The 20,917-nt window shown below is 41.4% G+C and overlaps 1 protein-coding gene across 24 annotated transcripts in view; it reads right to left on the reverse strand.

Moving 5' to 3' along the window:
- Positions 1–5: 5 nt before the first annotated feature.
- The window catches only part of LOC125291539 (muscleblind-like protein 2a), a 33,128-nt gene continuing 12,216 nt past the window's right edge, over positions 6–20,917 (reverse strand). For 6 of the 24 annotated variants that reach the window (XM_048238295.1, XM_048238299.1, XM_048238293.1 and 3 more), the window contains 6 exons: positions 13,538–13,702; positions 12,979–13,188; positions 11,010–11,270; positions 9,330–9,383; positions 8,778–8,928; positions 6–1,408 (listed from right to left, as the gene is read on the reverse strand). In XM_048238295.1, coding sequence (XP_048094252.1) covers positions 1,056–1,408; positions 8,778–8,928; positions 9,330–9,383; positions 11,010–11,270; positions 12,979–13,188; positions 13,538–13,702 — 1,194 coding nt within the window. In that variant the 3' untranslated portion in view covers positions 6–1,055. Of the gene's footprint in view, positions 4,076–6,453; positions 6,549–7,483; positions 7,520–8,777; positions 8,929–9,329; positions 9,384–11,009; positions 11,271–12,978; positions 13,189–13,537; positions 13,703–20,917 lie in introns of all 24 variants that reach the window. The other 18 variants (XR_007193016.1, XM_048238303.1, XM_048238314.1 and 15 more) reach the window with 18 other exon arrangements.

Raw genomic sequence — 20,917 nt, forward strand, 5'->3', positions numbered from 1 at the left:
CATCATTATTTAATTTTTCATTTATTTTGTTATAATAACTTTTACATATTTTTTAAGAGAAACTCAAAACAAACTACTTAATATGACATGAACAGCACAAAAAAATGCACAAATAAACCACCAATAAATTGTCACACTGAAATTAAATCAAACTCTAGTGAGAGGGCCCAATATTCCTCTCTTATCTTTTGGTGCAAAGTGCTGCTTTACTGATGGAACTATGTGGCACTGTCAAGAGCTGAGATTAGATTCTGCAGTCACATTACTACCATATACAAAGATAAAATGAAAAACATAAAGGTGAGAATTTAATTCCATCAAGCTTTGTCAGGAAGTGCTAGACAAGATTGCCTCCTTCACAACAGTCTACCATTTTGGCCACACATTTAAAATATCATACTTTGTTTGATTTGTAAGACCAATTACAATACTTCCTATTTTAAGAGCTCTATAACATAGAATACAAGAACAGTACTCTTGAAGGTAAGGCAAGGTTCACACTTATTCCTTGTTGTCAAGTCCAACACTGCCAAGAAAATTGTGCAGGAAATATGTTACCATCAAAGTCTTAACATTCTGACATTTACCATCACCATTTTCACCACATTATTTAAGATTCGGCTGAGGACATTAGGCCCTACCCTTGTTATTCTGACAGAGACACTTTGTGGAATGCTGAAAAGATCACCAATAGTTTCAAACTCGAATGTTTACACATTTAATGTGTAATGTCCCATGTCCACTTCTTACAGGCATTTGTAAGCTTTTCAAGATCAATTATCACTTAGTGAAACAACAAAATGCTGACTTACAATTCTTATCAACCTCTAAATTATGCTTTAATTTCATTGCATTTCACAAACATTTCATTCATTGTTTGTGAGCCTTTTTTTTTTTTTTTTTATCTAGGGTGAGACCTGCCACACTGTAATAATAATAATGACAGAAGTTACTGTATATCAGATCTGTCACTGGGTCTGTTGTAATAGGATAAGAAATGTTCAGAGAGCAACACAACCTAAGTAATACAGTGCTCTAAAATGTTAATAGTTACATCATTTACAAAAATACAGAACTTTAGTCATTGTCATTTTCAGGTTGCCACACTGACAAATTAGTACTTTTATAAAATAGTCACATACTACAATGAAACTTTTCGGTACCCCATTCACCCAATTGTTTTCTTCAGTGAAACAGGACCTATACAATAAAACCTTTAATAGATAATATAAGCAGTTCTGCAGCCTTGCTTCTACTGTAGTGAGCTGTCTTGTGATGGTGGCAAGGCAGTGATGTGTGAGAGCTGAAGGCCTGAGCAGACCGATCAGAAATCCCCCTACACCACAGACGGCTTTCAGAGGCCCTCCTGCCAGTACCGTCTCAAGCTGGGACACCAGCAGAAAAGGGCCTAGCATAATAAATTACATTCAGTTTAAAATATACTCGGTTACAACATTGTGTAAAGGACTAACAAAGAACAAAGAATGAGAACAAAATACACTTAATAATATATTTCCATATACACCCATAAGGACATTTTTAAAATATATCTCAACAAAAGAGTAAGGAAAAAAGAATGAATAAGAACAGTGCCTCTTTCCAAGATTTAAAGGAGTCTTGATGTAGATTGTCTATTAATCTCATACCAAGATGTGTACATAGTGACTTTCTTTTAGTCTCTGTCAAATCCCCATGCAAGTGTGTACATAAACAAATGCACTCACACACATACATATAGACACGCAGACACACAGAGAGTGAGATAGAGAAATAGAGAGAAGGAGAGAGAGAGAGAGAAATGTACTATACTGAAAACTTAGGACTAATGTTAATAATGGATACTGCATACAGTATAATGATGAAATCCACCCAGAATTGTGTTCAGTGCTTAATGCAGTCGGAAAGCTCTTAGCTCTGAAATGAAAATGAATATCTAAAGACAATGTAGAGGAGAGATGTAACTTGTCAGTAACAATGTGGATGCAGTAATCACACTTACTTTCGCACTTGAAACTGGAAACAATTGAAAGAGTAATTACATCAACATTTAAACTAACTCAACATCACGTCATACTTGACCTTGTGACATTTTGACCTATACCAACACAATTAAATTTCTAAATGCAGCTAAAGGGTTTATCATTTCAATCTTAAACAAACAAACAAAAAAAACTTAAAACAAAATGTTTCCCACCTTCCATATCAAATAATATTGACACATCGCATTAAAACTGTCAATTGTGCTATGAACAAAAATCATCTTAAAATGCTTTTTCTGTAGATTAAGAACTTCAGGCACTTCTACAGGTACTCAAACAGACCACTCATTCATTGACAATGGTTGTCTATGACAACTTTAGAACAGACCCATCTGAAACTTATGGATGTCTGTATAATTCAGCTCTGCTATTAGCCTTCTTTTGGCCAATATATTATTTCACCTTGGCCATTTCTGTCTGCCTGCAGACACCCATACTTTTCAGCCACATAATCTAAATGTCTAAATTTTATGTCCAAATGGCACTTTATGGGGATGTGGATATATGCCACTATGATGGTGCTCAAAAGGATTTGACAATGATGCACAATAGGCTTATTCAAACTCTAAACAAACTTGTTGAAAAAAAAACAAATTAGAATTTGCTGGATCTGATAACCACAACATTTGCAAGCATTCATGTCATTAATATTTGCATGAGTTTGTATGGCAATGATGAATAAATCAATAAGTACTAGAGGCAAGACAGTTTTTCCTCCACAAGGGGGCACTGTGCTCCACCCTATTATTATTATTGTTATTATTATTATTATTATTATTTAATTAAGAGAAACAAACAAAGAATAAAACTTATTAGGTCTTGGAGCACTGGTGCATGATCATACTCCTATGTGGAGATATTAAACTGTCTTCTGAAACATTTGTGGTTTTATGGATACGAGTTCGGCCAGATGCAAAGCCATACAGTCCAGTAACCATGACAGGTTGAATTCTGGATCATTACACCGAGTTCTTCTCTCTATAATTCTTACACAGTACATGGGGGTACTGCATAAAACATAAGACATGTCTTTCCCGAAAGTGCAAATTAAGTTGTTTCCTTGGTACATAATGTCTTAAAAACAAATATGGAACAAAAATAAAACTCAAGGTTACACATTTCAATAAAGTCTCCACATTCACAAGTTTTGTGTATGTACATACAATATTCTGATTGTGTCAAATACATGTACTAGTATGATACTAGTATTCATTCTAGTATTACGTTACTCTTATTGGTATAGTTAACATTTGAAGTCGGCATTACTGTAAGGAAAAAGGTGAGTGCTTCTTAATTCTTGTCTTAGCATGCAGGTTGCTGCAGATCTTGTGTGAAGAATAGGTTATATTTACAGAGGAGCTGTCTTGGACCTCTAAGTGCTGCATGATGACACTCCATTCCATGTTGATTAGCTATTTCAAGATTATCTGTTTCAGGGAAGCAAAGAGGATGAGAGGTAGGTTACTTATAGATATGGGCCTAACCACTAAAAGGTAATTGACTTAGTTTTCTGTTTTCCCCATGCTACAACATGAATAAGAATTTACAGCAATGACTCAGACGTATCGCTCCAGCAACATAGAGATCTGATAGGCTATATTGTTTTTGGAATGTGTACTGAAGCACACCGGATGCTGTTTCAGCCAAGGGTAAGTTGGTATGAAGTGATACTGTACAATATATTCTGATCCTCTGAAGAGTTAGACATATGATATAAAACACTCAATTGATAGAGGAAGTATAAAATGATAAAATAAAAATGTCACACTTTCACTGAGACTGTACGAAATCAGTTAATGCAGAATGGTGAATAAAGTCAATCATGGTGCCTAACCTGCTTTGGTAATAGGACTAGTCATTATAAGAAAACAAATAGGAAATGAATACAAACAGGTCATAAAAATGTACCTAATATCCCTCTATTAGTAGATCAGTACACCTGGCAATCACTGAGGCCCCTAGTTTGAGAACGGAGTCTCATGGAGATAACAGGAGTTCAAGCGCAGTGTTGCACGTGGGGGAAAGCAGGCGGGAAGCTGTGATCAACACAAAGGCACAAAGTGGGTAGAGCCAGGATGAAGTTCATTACTGAAAGGTTTGGTTAAAGCCAATAGCACTGTTGAGAAATACCTTTAAAATGAATGCGTCCAATTAGACAATGGCTTTTAACATGTCAATATCGCGGTGGGTCTAGAAAGCTTTACAAGAAATAAAATATAGTACTGTATTTCTTCTGCTTTTCCAAACAATTGAATTCACTAAAACATGATTGTAGCTTTTCAGACCTGTTTTAAATGCCATATCACATCCCTTCGACCTGACTGTTATTTTGTTCAGCCATGTAGCCTATACAATTTTGAGCCAAACATAATGTGATACATATTATTTTATTATCTGAATTAGTTTAATGGAACACATTTGCAACTTTGAAGCAGGGTAACTTATTAAAAAGAAAAGTGTAGAGATTACATTTATCCTGGAATATTGAATGTTCAGAAAGACATTTGGCAGAAGAGGTCAGCTCTATTTTTCCCAAAGGGCTTATCTGTGATCATGTCAAATAATGATTTTAAGCTTAAGAGTTTGTCTCTGACAGCTATGGTCGGCCTACTATTCAACTAATTAAACAGAAAATGTTATCTGATGCAGTAGTTGCATTTAGAGCTCTGTCAGAATGGAATAGCAGGTGACTGAGAGACTGTTCAGTTGAGCATTGTATCCAGCTCAGCACTGGGACCTCGGAGCCTTATGCGCTCCGTGATGTCTGGTGCGCACCACCTTGTGTCACTGGTGTTAATTGGAAAGACGTGCAGATGAATGAACTGAATGAATAAACTGGCAACACCGCAAGTTTTGATCAGGTAGGATGTAGGAAGATGGGTCTTATGTCTATGATTTGACAGTTCAATGCTTGTAGCCCAAACTGCCATCCTGTTCTAGGCTATGTAGTAATATGTGAGTAGGCCATGGATTTAAGTAGGCTATGTTATTACTATAAGTAATCTGCAGGTAGGCCTTGCTTTAAAATAACTGAAGCAATGTAGCGGTAGCCTATTTATGTGTGTTGTTTGTTCCAGAATGAGCACTGATACTACATATTGCCAGCCACTTCTGCACATACTGTGATATGTTCCAAATTAAGCGCTTACTGTATGCTGAGCTGACATACTGAGATCGAATAGTTCAAAGATTAGGATTTACTGCTCTCAAACTAGGGGCCTGAGTCTGTCAGACACATTAAAAACAAAGGTAGGGTTTTTATCTTGTAGCTGAAAGAACATTTGCATACAAAACCTATAAATCTATAAACGCTGTTGTCACTAATGCCAGTAATGACTAGTAAAAAGTTCATGAATAAGACCACACCATAGCCTGAGGTAAATCCACATCCATCCATTGGCTAACTTTTTTTTTTTTGTAGCTTTAAGATTGTACATATTTTTAGTAAATGATAACTAAACAGCACTGTTTACAATGTTGCAGTGTTTGACACCAATACTGCCACTGCTTTCTTCCTACACCCCAACAAACTGCTCTATTGTTGAGAGGCTAAGGGGCTGGCTGGTCCAGTATTACCTCATTTAACCTTGTGTTACATTGTCTAAAACTGCCAACAGGGGGCAGTAAAACACAGGAACATAGAGGATCCTGCTAGTTACGAACCAAGTGAACAGCCATTTCAGTTTCCTGGTCCTCCGGCTCTGTTAAATCTGCTAAAGCCGCTACAGCCTCATTTGAAATTGTCCAAATTAACATTTTTTCAGAGCCATGGTCAAGAGCTGGCAGAAATTAATATGTCAAATGTCATATTATTCCATCAAATGCAATCATTCATATTACTGGATCAGCATCTCAGGGATGACTGACTGCTGACTGGTTGACTCATTTAATTTACTGACACCTTTTTTTAATATGGTTATGAAGGTAGTGATAGAACCCCATAGCTTTTCACTCAGAGGTTATCTGCAAGGAGATAACGTGGTAGCATCATTAGACCCAGCATTAGTGTAAGCATTTTGTCTTCTTTTATTGCGGTTTGCATGGATCTCTAAAGCAACAGGTATAAATAAAAATGCTGACAAAAAGGGAGGTCATATAAGCAAAAACATGCAAAAAAAGAAACCACGAAGGGAATTAAGCAACACAACACAACTACTAAATGCATATGTGGTATCTCTAAGTAAGTGCTTAGCACTGCTTTAGTTTCAAGATCCAGTTATATTATTATGTCATTTTTAAACAGCCAGATGAATAGTGAATAGATGTAGGGTTTCAAAATATTCCTGATAATCTGCCCACAGATTATGAAGGGCAGCTTTGTAATTTATATGCATGTTACAAATATTTATTCCAGGAAACGTGCACTTATTTAGAGCTCAGGGATCTATGAAAGAAAGCTTCAAAAGGAGCAAACCTGATTGGCTGGTGCTGTTGCTGCGTAGGGGACACTTGTGGCAGGAGTTGTTGCTGCAGAGACAGTAGCAGGCGTAGCACTGTACATCATGGGTACTTTTTCAGGAAGGGGAACCATGGAAGCAATGAACAAGTAGGTGGAGCATTATGGTAACCATGGCGACGTTTTTTTTTTTTTGGTTGTTCAAACCAACAAGCCATCATTAGGTTAGACCAGCAGATGGCATGCAACAGAGCAAAGCAAGAAAAAAACAAGAGAAACAAAAACAAAGCATGGGAGGGAAATCAAAGAGGAAAAAAGCAGATTACAGTCACAACACAGTCAACACATAGGTTAGAATATCAGTGGATTCCCAGAGCAGTTTCAGCATGACAAAGGCCAAACATGGAGGCATCAGCTGTGCGCTTCCAAGATTGAATGCAGTGAGCCAGCAATCTCATATCACTAAAGCCATTTTCATTTTACAGTTATATCTTATTTAAATGATTGCTTCTATCTCTTACTTTTGTTTTAGAGGGAATGGAAAAAATTTAATGCAAAAAAAAAAATCTCTGGGAAGCTGATACAGTTTCCTCAAGAACAAGGGACACAGCATGGAATATCTACAGTATGTGTAAGGGTGTGAGGGTTGGGAGATACTTATAGTGTTATAATACTCAGCAAGGGAGTGTGCCAATGGTGTGAAATGGTGCAACAACAAGGGCTACATTCAAAAGACTAATAATAAACCACAGAGGCTGGTCAGGAAGAGTAGAGATAGCCATATAGAACATGGAAAAGAGACACACAATTAAACTTTCTGCATACAACTGACTCTCTGACAGCTGGTTTAAAATGCCTGCATGAGCCCAATTTCACACACCTCTCCCTAGCTGAGCCAATCACCTTTACTCCCAACTATCAATGCTAGAGTCAATCGTGATGAATGACCGATCGAATTGAGACAGGCCTCTTAGATCAACTGTGAGAGCACGCCAGTCTGAGCCATCCGTCAGTGCAGACGAGAGAAAATAAGAAGCAAGGGACCTACCAATGCTGGTAGCAGGAGTCATGCACAAGACTGGCCCTGGATGATTGTGCAGTGGAGAGTGAACAGAGGGTTAAATAAGGGGAAAACAGATTAGCAGAGTGCACCCTTTAGCATGCTGCCCATCCTCCCTCACACCGCCCTCACATGTGCAGTTATAGCCTAGACACTCCTCATGCAGACCAGAGGCATGCCAACATTGTACTGCAGGCTGTGTGGCCAGTCTGCAGGGGAGTGTGTGTCAACGTGTGTGTGTGTGTGTGTGTGTGTGTGTAGCTAAAGATAATGTGTGGCATTTGTGTGTCGTGAGCACAGTGTATATGACTGAGCAGCTGTGCATGAGTGCATGAGTGTGTGTTTGCTACTTTGGGCACATCTGCGTAGTGCCTGCGCGCGCGCACGTGTGTGTGTGTGTGTGTGTGTGTGTGTGTGCGTCTGCTTAGGAGTGAGTTTCTTGTCAGCCTTGGGCACTGTGTGGCTGGAGCATGCGGAGGACTCTGGTGCCCACCACCTGACCGAGACACAGCTGGCAAAGCTGGGGAGGAGCTGAGACAGAGGCCTGACAGAGCAACGAGCAGCGCTACGGGGGTCTAGAGGGAGCCGCAGGGCAGCGCGAGCCCAACACACAAGCCTGAGAGAGGGCACATCAACGCTACACTACAAGGAAGAGCTTCAAGGAAATCACACATCCAACTAAGACTTCTGTCAATGACTGTTTCTGACGCAAAGGCCTTGGGCATCTAATTAACATTGTTTACTCTGAGAGATCCGAGTTCAAATGGCTCTAGGGAGATGCAAGCCTGGCGCTTGTATAGGTGCGGTGGGGGACAACACTGGCAGACACTCACATCTGTTGTTGTAGCGTGCTGCCGCTAATTGGCCCTGCTCTTCATGTCATATTGGTATTGCTGTGGATGTTCTGCCGCTAGGTCTTGCTTTGTTTGCATTACACTCTCAGACTGCATTGAGATCACACAAAGACGATCAATTAAATAACCCGATGTTAAGATAAAGAAGCCATTGCATGCCCTGCTTCCCATCTTTCCTTGAATACAATTTTTTACCAAGTATCACCACGGACGACAGACATTTGTGGGTTGTTTTTTTTTTTAATTGGTTTAGTTTAGTTTTATTCACTGTTGTTTTTTCTAGTTTTAATCTGATGGGCCTGACTGCAGGCGGAGCAGCATGAGGAGTGGCTGATTACTGGCTTCCTACTGATGCCTCGCTAGATGTGTGGCCAGCATCAGCAGGGCCTGCCCTTGCCGGGGACAGAGAGCAGTGACCCTGGGCTTACCGGTGGGGTAGAAGGCAGACTGCTGCATCTGCGCATTGGCCAAAGCCTGCTGGTAGTGCAAAAAACTGGGGTTGAACAGAGCGCTGGCCCCGTTACTCTTCTCAAGTGCTGGTCTCTTTGGTAGGGGCTGCAAGACACTGTGGGGGAAAGCCTACGGAAACAGAGTTAGAGAAGCAGAATTAATGCCACAGAGCTGGTAAATATTTCACACAGACACACACTTTACTAGTAAAAAGTATTGACCTCTACTTGGCTAGTGCAAAACTGATTTCTATTTACATGCATTCTAACACATTTCTGATATGACTATTCAGAAGATTATAGATTTTAGGTTTCAGGTAATTCTGGGAAACCTATTCACTCTTGGCATATTACTCATGACAAATCACAACACAGGTATTACTGTAGGTTTAAAGATTAAATGATAAATGGTTTTGTACACATACTGGATGATTCTACTTGTGACATACACAAAAAGCCAAATTAAATTCTGTGAGTGGCTACAGTACAATTAAAGCTACATGCAAAGCAAAAGGTGAAAGGTCCAAGTACCAGATCTACAGTTGCCTCGAGGGGTCGCTTCACTGCTTTGGCAGTCGACTGAGTCTTTAAATAGCAGGCAGCGAGCACATGATGGCAGTGGGCCAATGGGATTCAAGCGTATTAACATACAGGTAACAGCAAGCAGAGGTGCGTCATGGGGGGACAGCATTGCATTGTGGGTAGGTGAGAAGAAAGAAACAACAAAAAGAAAAACACAAAATAATCTGAATGCAGAATACCAAACATACTGAAACAATACGCATGCTCAATAAACAGAAATCAGCACTTCAATGAGACACGCCCTGAATTAGTGGGTGAGCAAACTGCGTCTAGTACACTTTTGTTAAAAGCAGTACATGTTACACAGATCTAGTTCAGCTCCTCAGACAGTTGCTTAGAGTACAAACAACACTCAGTACTTATAGAGAGTAACCTAAGGACATCTAAAGTATCTGCATTACTGCTAATGCAATATATAAGATTATAATGTTTAAGAATACAGTTCAAAGCATTTCCACAATTTCAAGTCATTTCATATTTTTCAGTTGATTTTGCCAATCTAATGCATACAATGTTTAATAATTGATCCAATGAAAAGCTTGTTATCTCACCTAGACTACCAACATGCACAGTAATGAGCAGGGACGGACACTGTGGAGCTCTGCTTGTTCTCATGCTTGGCCATGACGCCTGTTTGTGCTATCGGCTTAAATCATTAGAAAAAGTCCATTTTGTTTTGTGCAGTCAAATAATTGGGCGCATATTTCACGGGAGGCAAGATGACTGGAAAGTGAGACGGATCATTTCCACATTGGCCTCCACAGTGGGTGTGCTGGTGAATTAGGGGTTGATTTTCATTAGCCTTTTCTATCTCCATTACCATCTTACATTTACCATGTGAGACATCTTGGGTGTGAAATCTGTATTTAAGCCATGACTATATTAAACAACGCTGATAAAATTAAGCAGATGAGCATAGGCTAAAATATGACACCATGACAAATAAAATGAGCAAAACACATTAATGTATCCACACAAATTCATGAACTTGAAGGGTAAACAAAGTTCATTGTAGATGATAATGATATGCGGCATAAATAAAAAGAGCATGACTGGCATCTGAATTAATATGGAACACAAAAACTAACAAAGCCACAAAATCTCTGTTCAATATGACAATATTAGACATTTGTGCTTTTCTCATCCAACAAAGCCATCACAGCCTGACAACCAGTGGCTTTAGAGCCTTTTTTCCACCTCACAGGGATCAGGGAAAAGTCGTAGGGATCTGCGGTGCGCAGAAATGAACCCTTAAGGGCCTGCGGTGGTTGGCTCCTTTCTTTCCTCCAGACAATACGGAAAGGCACGGCTCACACTTACACTTCATAGTCTCAGGCTTATCAATGCGCAAGGGTTTGTATGAATGTAAACATACAAACCACAAAACACTCAAGACAGCAGTCCACAGTTTCCTCAGGCAGTATGTGAACATCTTATGCGCAAAAGCAGCCTACGGCAGATGTTGTTTATGTAGAAAATTATTTCATGAGGTAATCCCATGTGAGTAAAGCAGGGCTCCACGTGTCTTACGTCAGGTGAGTCACTACACTACTACTAAACCCTTGCTTAATAAGGCATTTAAATAGGAGTAATCACATCAGTTGGAGGGATTGCTGGAGATGGGCTTACCATGGCTGCAGCAGCAGCAGCCGCGGCCGCCGCCGCCTGGGTCTGGGTGACCTGCTGCTGGGAGGCCTTGATCTTGGCCAGCAGGTGTGCGGGCGGGTGGAAGTACTTGCACTTGTCGCGGGAGCAGCGGCTCTTGACGTAGTCCATGCACACGGTGACCGTGTTGTCGCTCGTGTCGATGGTGGGGCTGTCGCTGGGGTGGGCGAAGCGGCAGTCCGTTTCGCCGCGCGCACAGTTGCCACGCTGGAATTCGCGACACACCTGCCCGACAGACACACAGAGAGCAGAAAGACAAGGAGGAGGGGAAAAGGAAAGTTCTCGCTCAGCAATGTTTGGAATGGACTGAGATTACTTCAAGAACCATGGAGGATGGGAATGATAACAGAGAGAGCTGTATTCTTTTTTTCAGCTTTTTTCCCCCATGGTTTTAAAATTCAAATAACCTCAGACCAACACAAAGAGCATGATGCTACATTAAGTTAACATGTTAAGCATGTTAAAGGAGAATTCCGGTGTGATATTGACCTAAAGTGTGTTGAAACATGATACCAGTGTGAACATATGTCTCATAGCCCATCTTGGCTTGTCCCCTGCACTCAAAATCTGGCTAGTTAGCCGATGCTACCAACAGCTTTTTTCAATAGTGGTGCCCGGCATTGGGCTAGCCATGCAAATAAATCACTGTTTTACACCATTTACGAGGGCTCAGTGTATCTCCACACTTCATTGGAAGACTTCGAGGGGCCCTGACATTTAAAAACGAGACATTGAGAACTTTAAAAAGCACTGGTAGTTTACTTATAAGGCGATTTATACAGACAGTATCTTCAACGAAGTTTAGCGTTTGCAGCCATCTTGAATTTAGTCCGCGATAAATTCGGTGACAGTAAGAATGAACAGGTATGATAAGGGATCAGATTCCAAAATAATTCTGTGGAAATGCATGGATTCCAGTTGCTGCTACTGGAAGAAACTGGAATCCATGCATTTCCACCGAATTATTTTTGGAATCTGATCCCTTATCATACCTGTTCATTCTTACCGTCGCTCGACTTATCGTGACTAAATTCAAGATGTGCTTTTTCAAAGTTCTCAATGTCTTGTTTTAAATGTCAGGGCCCTCGGAAGTCTACCAATGAAGTGTGGAGATACATTGAGCCTCAGTAAATGGTGTAAAACAGTGATTTATTTGCATGGCTAGCCCGATGCGAAGCACCACCATTGAAAAAGCTGTTGGTAGCATCGGCTAACTAAGCCAGATTTTGGAGTGCAGGGGACAAGCCGAGATGGGCTATGAGACATATGTTCACACTCGGTATCATGTTTCAACACACTTTAGGTCAATATCACACCGGAATTCTCCTTTAAAGCATGGATCTAGTTATCTTTAGAGCAAACATATTGCTTTTTAACGTTTGAAACCAGAGAAATAAAATACATATGCCTTTGCCAACCTATTGGGACCACCTAGTATCACTCAAAATACTGGCAGCAACCCTCACACACTTTCTTCTAATTAAACTGTCTGACAAAGTCAGACTCCATCCTAGACAGTGTGCACAGCATGTTTCTTTGTGTTTGTGTTTATACTTCAAAGATTTATCCTCAAGGTATTACACTGACTCGCTCTCAGCAGTGGAACTAAGCATCATTTTCTTCTTGATGTTGTTACTGCAACACTGAACATACAGCTACTCTCAAAATCAAAGGCCCAAGCAGGAAACCTTTCAAATTTCAGGAAATGTTTTAAAGTCATTGACAGTTTAATTTATATCCAAATTAATAAACCAAACACAATGTCAACCATATACTATGAAAGACAAACTTATACGACTTCATTTCGTTCAGTCCAACAACAAATAAGAAATAAATAAACAGGTCATGAGGTGTCATCACATATCTAGACAAAATTACATTTTTGCACTAAAGTTATGTTGGCAGTGTTTCTGAGAGGATAAGGAATGGGCACCTCTAGTTTGTCGGCGCGCAAAGCCTTCTGGGTAGGAGAGGATGAGGAGACGCTCTGGACTGTGACGGGAGGGCTGCCAGGCATAATGACTTGGGTGCTGGGGAGCATCTCCGTGGAAACCAGCCCCATCCCATGAGTCATGGGCGTGATGTAGGGGGAGTAGCTGATGACAGGGCTGGTCCCCAGACCCTGGTTCATAGGGAACGAGGGCTGTGAGGGGAAGACAATGCTCAGTTTTCTATATTATTACACAGTAACATGCAAATGCCGCAAAACATTTCATTTAGATAAAGTCAGCAATACATCAGTCAGTATTTTTTTTCATAACAATAGGCTTAATTGTCTGGCTTTTGTAAGACCCATATATTATAAGCAGCTTCTAACTTCCTCATGTAATCGTCTTGCAAAAGTAGTGAAGTTAGTTAGTTGTACACAGCTATGACTGGGCAGTGGGCCATGATTAATCTCTAGCTAAGGTGTGGGTCAATAAACACGGTCATTCAGAGGGCCAGTGCTTGACGACCTGGGCTGTCATCTTGTGTAAGATAAGCACACTCACGACTTGGGGCATGCTGGAGCCGGGGATCATGAACTGCATCTGCTGGGCCAGCACGGCGGCCGCCGTCTTCTGCTGGATCAGGTTGTTGCGTCCGTTGATCTCCAGCTGCGTCTTCAGGTGTGATGGCGGGTGAAGGTACTTGCAGTTCTCACGTGAGCAGCGCCCCTGCAGATGACAAGTGAGTCAGTGGATAATGAATGCTAATAGCCTCACACTGACAGCCGGTACCTTCAGCTCAACCTTCATCTGAGCACGAATGTCATGATCAGATCTGACTCACCATGCCTGATAACAGCAGATAATGTGAAGTGGCCAAATCACCGCCACCTACTGACAACCATTAAGTTGCTAGCATGATCATGAGTCATCATTTGGGCCTACGCAATGTGACATGGAAAGGCACAGAGGTCTGAGCACAAAAAAATAAAAGTATAATTATATAGGCAACATTTTGATGTACATTATCAACTGAGAATTTTCTATTTTTAGCCTAGTGAAAATACCTCATTTGTCTTTCACCCATAACCATTTTCATTTTAAACCCTCAGGCAATGCAGATTTCAATGGAAACACACATGCAAAACATAGAATTTTTGTTTCTCAAAATAGCCTAATATATCTGCTAGCTATCCTATGATTGCTGATTTTATCAGCAATGTCACTAACCAAGGTCACCATCGAGTGCTATTCTCCTCCAGTGCCAGTGCAGCTGCTGGAGAGGTGTGGCAGCAAAGGGCTTTGTTATGGCGGACTATCACTGATGAAAAGGGCCGAGTGTATACACAGCGCTCCCAAACGCCAGCCTCTGTCTCATATGCAAAGCTTCTATGGGCAACAAACGCACTACAAATATAGCCTGACTGTGGACTTACAGTGAAAAGGTTGTAAGCTACAGGGTTGTTTAGATGCTTTAGCGACCATGCTCGGGTACAACTGTGTGAGACATTGGAGAATACAATAGCTGTACAGAGCAGAACCACTCATTGTGCTCTAATACACTGTAAAGTGTATTCCAGGCCGGATAACATATTGATCCACCTTTTCAATAGTTAAGTAGTACTCTGTAATGGTCTATCGGACTGTCCTCTGACAGAGGTAGTTCTCTAAACCAACCTTCCCTGAAAGAGGCTTAAAGGAACAGCTGAATGGCCAAAAAATGAGTGCATGACCGCTAGCGCAGAGGAGTGATCTCTAAGCACTGATCCCACACACTCCCTTTTGTTGGGAGATGGTCGAATGAAGCACACATTCCAAAGAGTAGACTGACAGCAGCCTTGACTCCCTGCTCTGACTCCGGTTCCCAACTGAGCTATCCGAGCCAGAACCACACTGATGCCTCAAACAGGGAAGGCAATAAGAGGATTAAAACTGTATTCACTGTTAGTGTACATAAACAATAAACAATGTTACTAGCTCTGCGTTATCCCTGACATTTTAACATTTTCAGGTCCACAGGGATATCCCATTACTTCATCAATCAAACAGCTTAAAGGTAAACTATTCATTAGAGAAGCATGATTCATCTCAAGCATCTCATGAGGTTTGTCTTCTCCAGACTCATCTTATCATATTTCCCTACGGTGAACTATCACTGATCACACTTTGCCTGACACCCCTGCCTCAGCATACTACTTCAACGTATAGTGCATCCTATATAGCCTATATTTATATATACTCCTTGTTGTTGCTGCACTGTCAGTGAGAAAGTACAGGGCATGAAATCTCTTTCCAGGAACAAGACTAAATGAAGTGTGTGCGGGACTACTGCTGTACAGCTCATTTCAGTGGACTGGCTTTTCAGGATAACCCGCTGGCTTGCAGCAGCTAATAGAGAACACAGGAAAAAGTATTTTTATTCAAAAAAGCTTCCTACTGATGAGACACGGCATTTGCATTTTTCTTTCAATTCCACTCTATTTTATATTGTGAGAAGATAGTGAGAGAGGAAAAAAAGGATGCATTGTTTCCCTGCCAATAGAGAGGGTCTGACAAAACCAGGGGTCTTTATCATCATTGGTTTGGTAATCCTTTGGGAAGTCAAGAGTTTAAGTTGGGTTTATTCTAGCTACACATAAATTATGTGGGTTTCTCCATTCATGCAGTGCAAGCCTGAATTATTGAGCAATGCAGAAAGCTCACATGCAGCTGGGGCTAGCACAAACTCCCTATTCACAAACGTGAACAAAACACAACACTGTATTTGTACAACTGAAAGCCAAGAGAGAGGGGGAAAAAAAACTCAAACAAATGTCATCGCCAATTTGGTAGGTATTAAACAGTTAATGGGTTTAACAGCATGTTCTGGTGAAGAATTTTTCCCATTATTAACATGTAAGTGAGGGGTGGCTGCCCTCTGTAGACCCGTTTAGTGGTGGAGCGTTAATCATAAAAGCTGCTGGTAATTAAACTATGACGCTCATACATTAGCAACTGAACATTTGTTGTAAACAAGTGTATTGTTTTTCTAGGCACATCTGAAGCCATCTGGTAGGTGAATACACGACCACTAATGCGGTTTACATTTCCAATTGTGCATTTGCTCACACCCTGCAAACACACACACAAAATACTCCTCCATCTAGCTCTCGGGGACTGGAATATGATGCAGATCAATGGGTGGACATTTTCAAGCGGCTGTTTTTTTTTTCCTTCAGCATCCAGATAATAAAGAAATATGTGCAGAGCCTGTCCCATCTTAAAAATGCATGCCACTACCAATTATCAACCTTTTAGTGAAAAACAAAACTGCTCAGTCTTCAGTCTCTAAATGCTGTTAACAGAAGTGAATATTATTCTGACCTATGTTAAATCTACTAAGGATCTCAGTGAACTTAAGACAAAGTAAAGTTTGCCCTTTGGTGAATGCGATGAACTGTGATGAAGCCCCTTTGTGGAGTGTTGTATTGCTGAACTAGACCTATTATGATGTATTCTAGAATATTCACAGCTCCATGGTGAATTGGGAAGAAGTAAATGATAAGATGAATCTAAAGTAATTTGTAAAGGGAAGATGATCTCATCATCACATAATACTGAGAGCAGTTGATGAGTGAGGTGTGGGGGTGGGCACAGTAACGCCCACCATCTTGCTGAACCACACACCATGGAATAAAGGCCTGCTGTGTGTGTGTGTCATATTGGCAGTTGGGGTGGGATTAGGAACATTGCTTTTGCAAAGCACTTAAGAGGTCTGTTTGCTGTTCAGTGTGATTGTTGAAAAGTGTGTGTGGGGGGTTTAACGGTGCAATAAACAAATGCATGTATTAATGACCTCCAGCGAAAATAGTATTATTATAATAATATTATAATATTCACTTCTGTTAACAGCATTTAGAGAGTGAAGACTGAGCAGTTTTGTTTTTCACTAAAGGTTGATAATTGGTATTGGCATGCATTTTTAAGATGGGACAGGCTCTGCACATATTTCTTTATTATCTGGATGCTGAAGGAAAAAAAAACAGCCACTTGAAAATGTCCACCCATTGATCTGCATCATATTCCAGTCCCCGAGAGCTAGATGGAGGAGTATTTTGTGTTGGTGTAACATTCCCTAATGGAAATCTATGGCCTGAATAAGAGGGTCATTGTTCAGTCCTGTTAAATGGCTCAACACAGACGGCTACAGAGACCAGAACTCCATATTCCCTCCTGCTCTCTTCATTACCCAAGACCCATGTTAAGAAAGACAAATATATGTCAGGGCTGGAGTGCAGGTGTATCGGGGTGTTTTAATAAAGGCTGTTACTACTTAAGAAAATCTAATATAAGAAGGCTAAAAATTCAGTAAAAGCTTTAGTAGTTGTTTTGGCCCTAAACCACACATGCAAACGGTCTGCAACTTTTCGCTGGAGGTCATTAATACATGCATTTGTTTATTGCGCCATTAAACCCCCCACAGATGGGCACCAACAACTGCTGACATGCAAGATATTAATACCCCCAAACAATAGCTTGTGTGCTAGTGTGTGTGTTCACTCCAATTCTCTCCTCTGCAGTAAAGGGCAGCAGTAGCAGCTCCACAGGCAGACACATGCCCTGGCTCCACTTCCTGCTGTTGCTACCTGTGTTCTTGCGCATCCATAGGCTCTGCAGTGGGACCCTGCAGTGGACCATGGCTCCAACTCCCTCCTCTAAGAGCCCCCACCGCCTGGCCTCCAGCGTGGAGTGCGCTTGCTGCCCCTACGCAGCGCTTTAGAGGACATCAGTAAGTCACGTACACTCAGGCCCGCACACCTCACGCCAGCGCGGGCATCTGCAGGCGAGGGGGTGCCCAGTGGGTGGGCTGCAAGTTCAGAGGGGGCTCGCGCATCACTTAAGAGAGAAAGTGAGAGGTCACGGGGGCCGGATAGTCCCCCGCGGTTGATCGATCCTACTGCCCCATGTCACGCGAGGGCTTTTGATGTTGTTCATGGGATGACGCATGACCCTCTTGAACTCAGATCTATATGCCACTGTGCTGCACCTGAACCAACACCCACCATCTACTGGTTTTCCGGGTCACTGGCTCACAGGCGATCTGCAAACACTGGACCAAGACACTACCTGGTTTAGTCCTCTGTGCTTTCACACAGGCATAAAAAGCAAGCACTGGTTGAAAGCAGCTGAAATAAGCCAGAAGAAGGCAAATAAATATGCAATGTTGACCTGCTGCAGGGGTGTATCCTATGACAAGTACAAATGTGGTTAATTCATAAACCAAGGCTGATTACAGTCAAAACAAGCATTCAACAAAATCAGAGAGGGAAAGGCAGAAATTACAGATAATAATGACCCAATGTTGTGAACAATCTGAGAATTAGGCCATTCATTGTAATGCTAAAGTCTTCCTGTATACTGGTAGTAAATATTTTAAATAGCTAGGCATGACATTAGGTCCCTTGTCATGCAGCAGACTATAACCTAGGCCTCTACTCTGGGAGGAGTGGAGCTCCATGCCCTTCCTCTTAAAGGTTAGCTTAGAGGAACTGCCACTGAAGATTGTATCACAAATAGGCCAGACCTGGACAAACCTGCAGCAAACACACGTCCTTTGTATTAAATATCAGCCTATTCAAAGACTGCTTGGCCTTCAGACCGAGAAAGGGGAAGGGGAGTCTATACAATCAAAAGAGCCAGTCTCAAATCTGGCAGCAAATCAAAGACACCTTTGTTACAGCTAGGACAGTACGAGTTAACACAGGCATTTTAATACAAATGTGTGCAGTTTCTGCAATGGTGAGTCTGTATCTTGAGCTGATAAACCAAAAGCAAACCTTCTAAATTGATTATTAAGATTAATGCGCAATTGTTTAACTATCTTACCTCAAGCTTACAGACAATAACGTGGCTTTAACATGGTGACCAGAGACAGACAAGGGGTAGATCCACACATCTCTAACACAAAAGCAAGACACTGCAAGTGCAAAATATTTGGACAAATACATCCAACTTCGAATTGTGTGCAAATTAAACTCAGAATCCTAATATTTTCATGCCTTTTATGACAACAGCACATGATCTAGGGAGCAATTTCTGCACACAGACTGCACCTTTTTACAGTACCGTTGAGTCTTCAACTGCCGCATTCGATCAACAAATTAGACTAATACTGATATCGCAGCATGTGGTGTGCTGGTCACCCCACCCACACACTGAATGTTAAACACTGCCGTGCCATAAACAAGCTAGCCTGGGAGGTGACTGATTCCACAGGACGCAAATTTACATCTCTTGCCAGTCTGTGCTGAACGAAGCAATCAAGGGGGATGAGCGCATGACATGAAATGAAAATAAACAGAAAGGTCTGATTGTTTGCTATGGTGTGCTAAAGTTATAACATTATATTCAACATTATACTCAAACCCACTTTGGAATATGATAAGGGGCATTCAAAATCCACAAGTCGTTTTATTAGTCTGTTCTCTGAGCCTGAGAGGGATTCTGACAGCTGTTCGAGAAGCTTGGAATAAATAATCCATTATTATTCCAGCTCTGCCTGTGTCCCAGACCTGTCACTCCACAGCTCACCCACAAACCTCTCAAGGACTTCATGCCGTCCAGTCACGTGGGACTTTAGATGACAGGACACATCAGCTCGAGGGAACAACTTAACCCTTTCCTCAAGCTCTGACAGTTGGCTGCATGAACGTGCTACTGCCAGATGATGCTCAAGTTAGCTTTGTGAATGGAAGAGTACTGTGCGCCATCCCCATCATTGAGACGCATGCCGGCCGCAGTCTCCTCTTGCCGCCCCAATGACCCAAATGAGCTTTAAAAAGAAAAGAGCCTCTAATCAGCTTGAAAGTGATACACGCTGGCCCTCCCCCACCCACGCCACACAACAGCTCTCGGCCTGTCTGCTCGCACTCTCCGCATCATCAGTATGCTCTGTCCAGGCTACCTCAGCACTCTCTGCCCCCTCCCCCCACACACACACTTCCTCCCTCTGCCTCTCCAGCTTTCCTCTCTCATCTTCTTTACAGTCCCAGGGGAACTGTGCAGCAAGCAAGGAAAACAGCTCTTTTCCAATAGCTGCTGTGACTGACAGGATGCCCAACTAGGGTCCAGAAATAGGGACCAGGGTTGTGACCTCTAAGCCTTTTCCTCCAGTGCCAGACCCTGGTGCAACATCTCAGTGGTTAAAGCATCATGCTGAAGCAGCACTGACTCTGATGAAATGTGCACTCAACAGTTCACCACGCTATGCAACTTGCATTGCTATTCAAAAAAAAAAATGCCAATTGTATTTCTACTACCATTCCAATGTATCTATCAGTAGATGTAACTATCAGTAAAGAAAAAAGGTAATTTGACTGACAGGACAATGTAAGCAAGTACCATCTTACTACAAACACTATGGATAACTCAGTCATTATATTTCCATATGTTTTACATGTGGGGTCTTATTTTGAATTACAGTTATTTCTATTGGACAAAATCCTGTTAACAGCCAATGTTGGAAATAATCCATTATCAATGTTGATGTCAGTGGGGAGCATAATCTCTCAGTGAGCCAATGAGTGCCATTTAGATTTGCAGTGATGCTCATCCTTCAAGATCAATTAAATATGCATCATTAGCTCACTAGGCTCTGAAATCAGATCTTTCAATCAACTAAGAGTAACCATTTTCCAATAATGGCATGTTGATGTAATCATGTAGGAGGCAGTCTTGCATATACTGTAACTTGCTGCACTTTCATTTCATTGGTTACAATCTCAAAATCCCAATACAACAGGAATCAGTCATAACTCAGTACTACATGCTACACTTCTTCATTGTAACCTAGTTTCATACACAAGCATTACAGTACATGTGTGTTTGTGTTATGCATAGTGCTGAAAATAAGCCAGTAACTGGCCGCTTTGCTTGTTATTTAAAAACATCTGCTGTGTACTTTTT

The sequence above is a fragment of the Alosa alosa genome, chromosome 3, assembly GCF_017589495.1.
Source record: "Alosa alosa isolate M-15738 ecotype Scorff River chromosome 3, AALO_Geno_1.1, whole genome shotgun sequence".
NCBI classification, from domain to species: Eukaryota; Metazoa; Chordata; class Actinopteri; order Clupeiformes; family Clupeidae; genus Alosa; species Alosa alosa.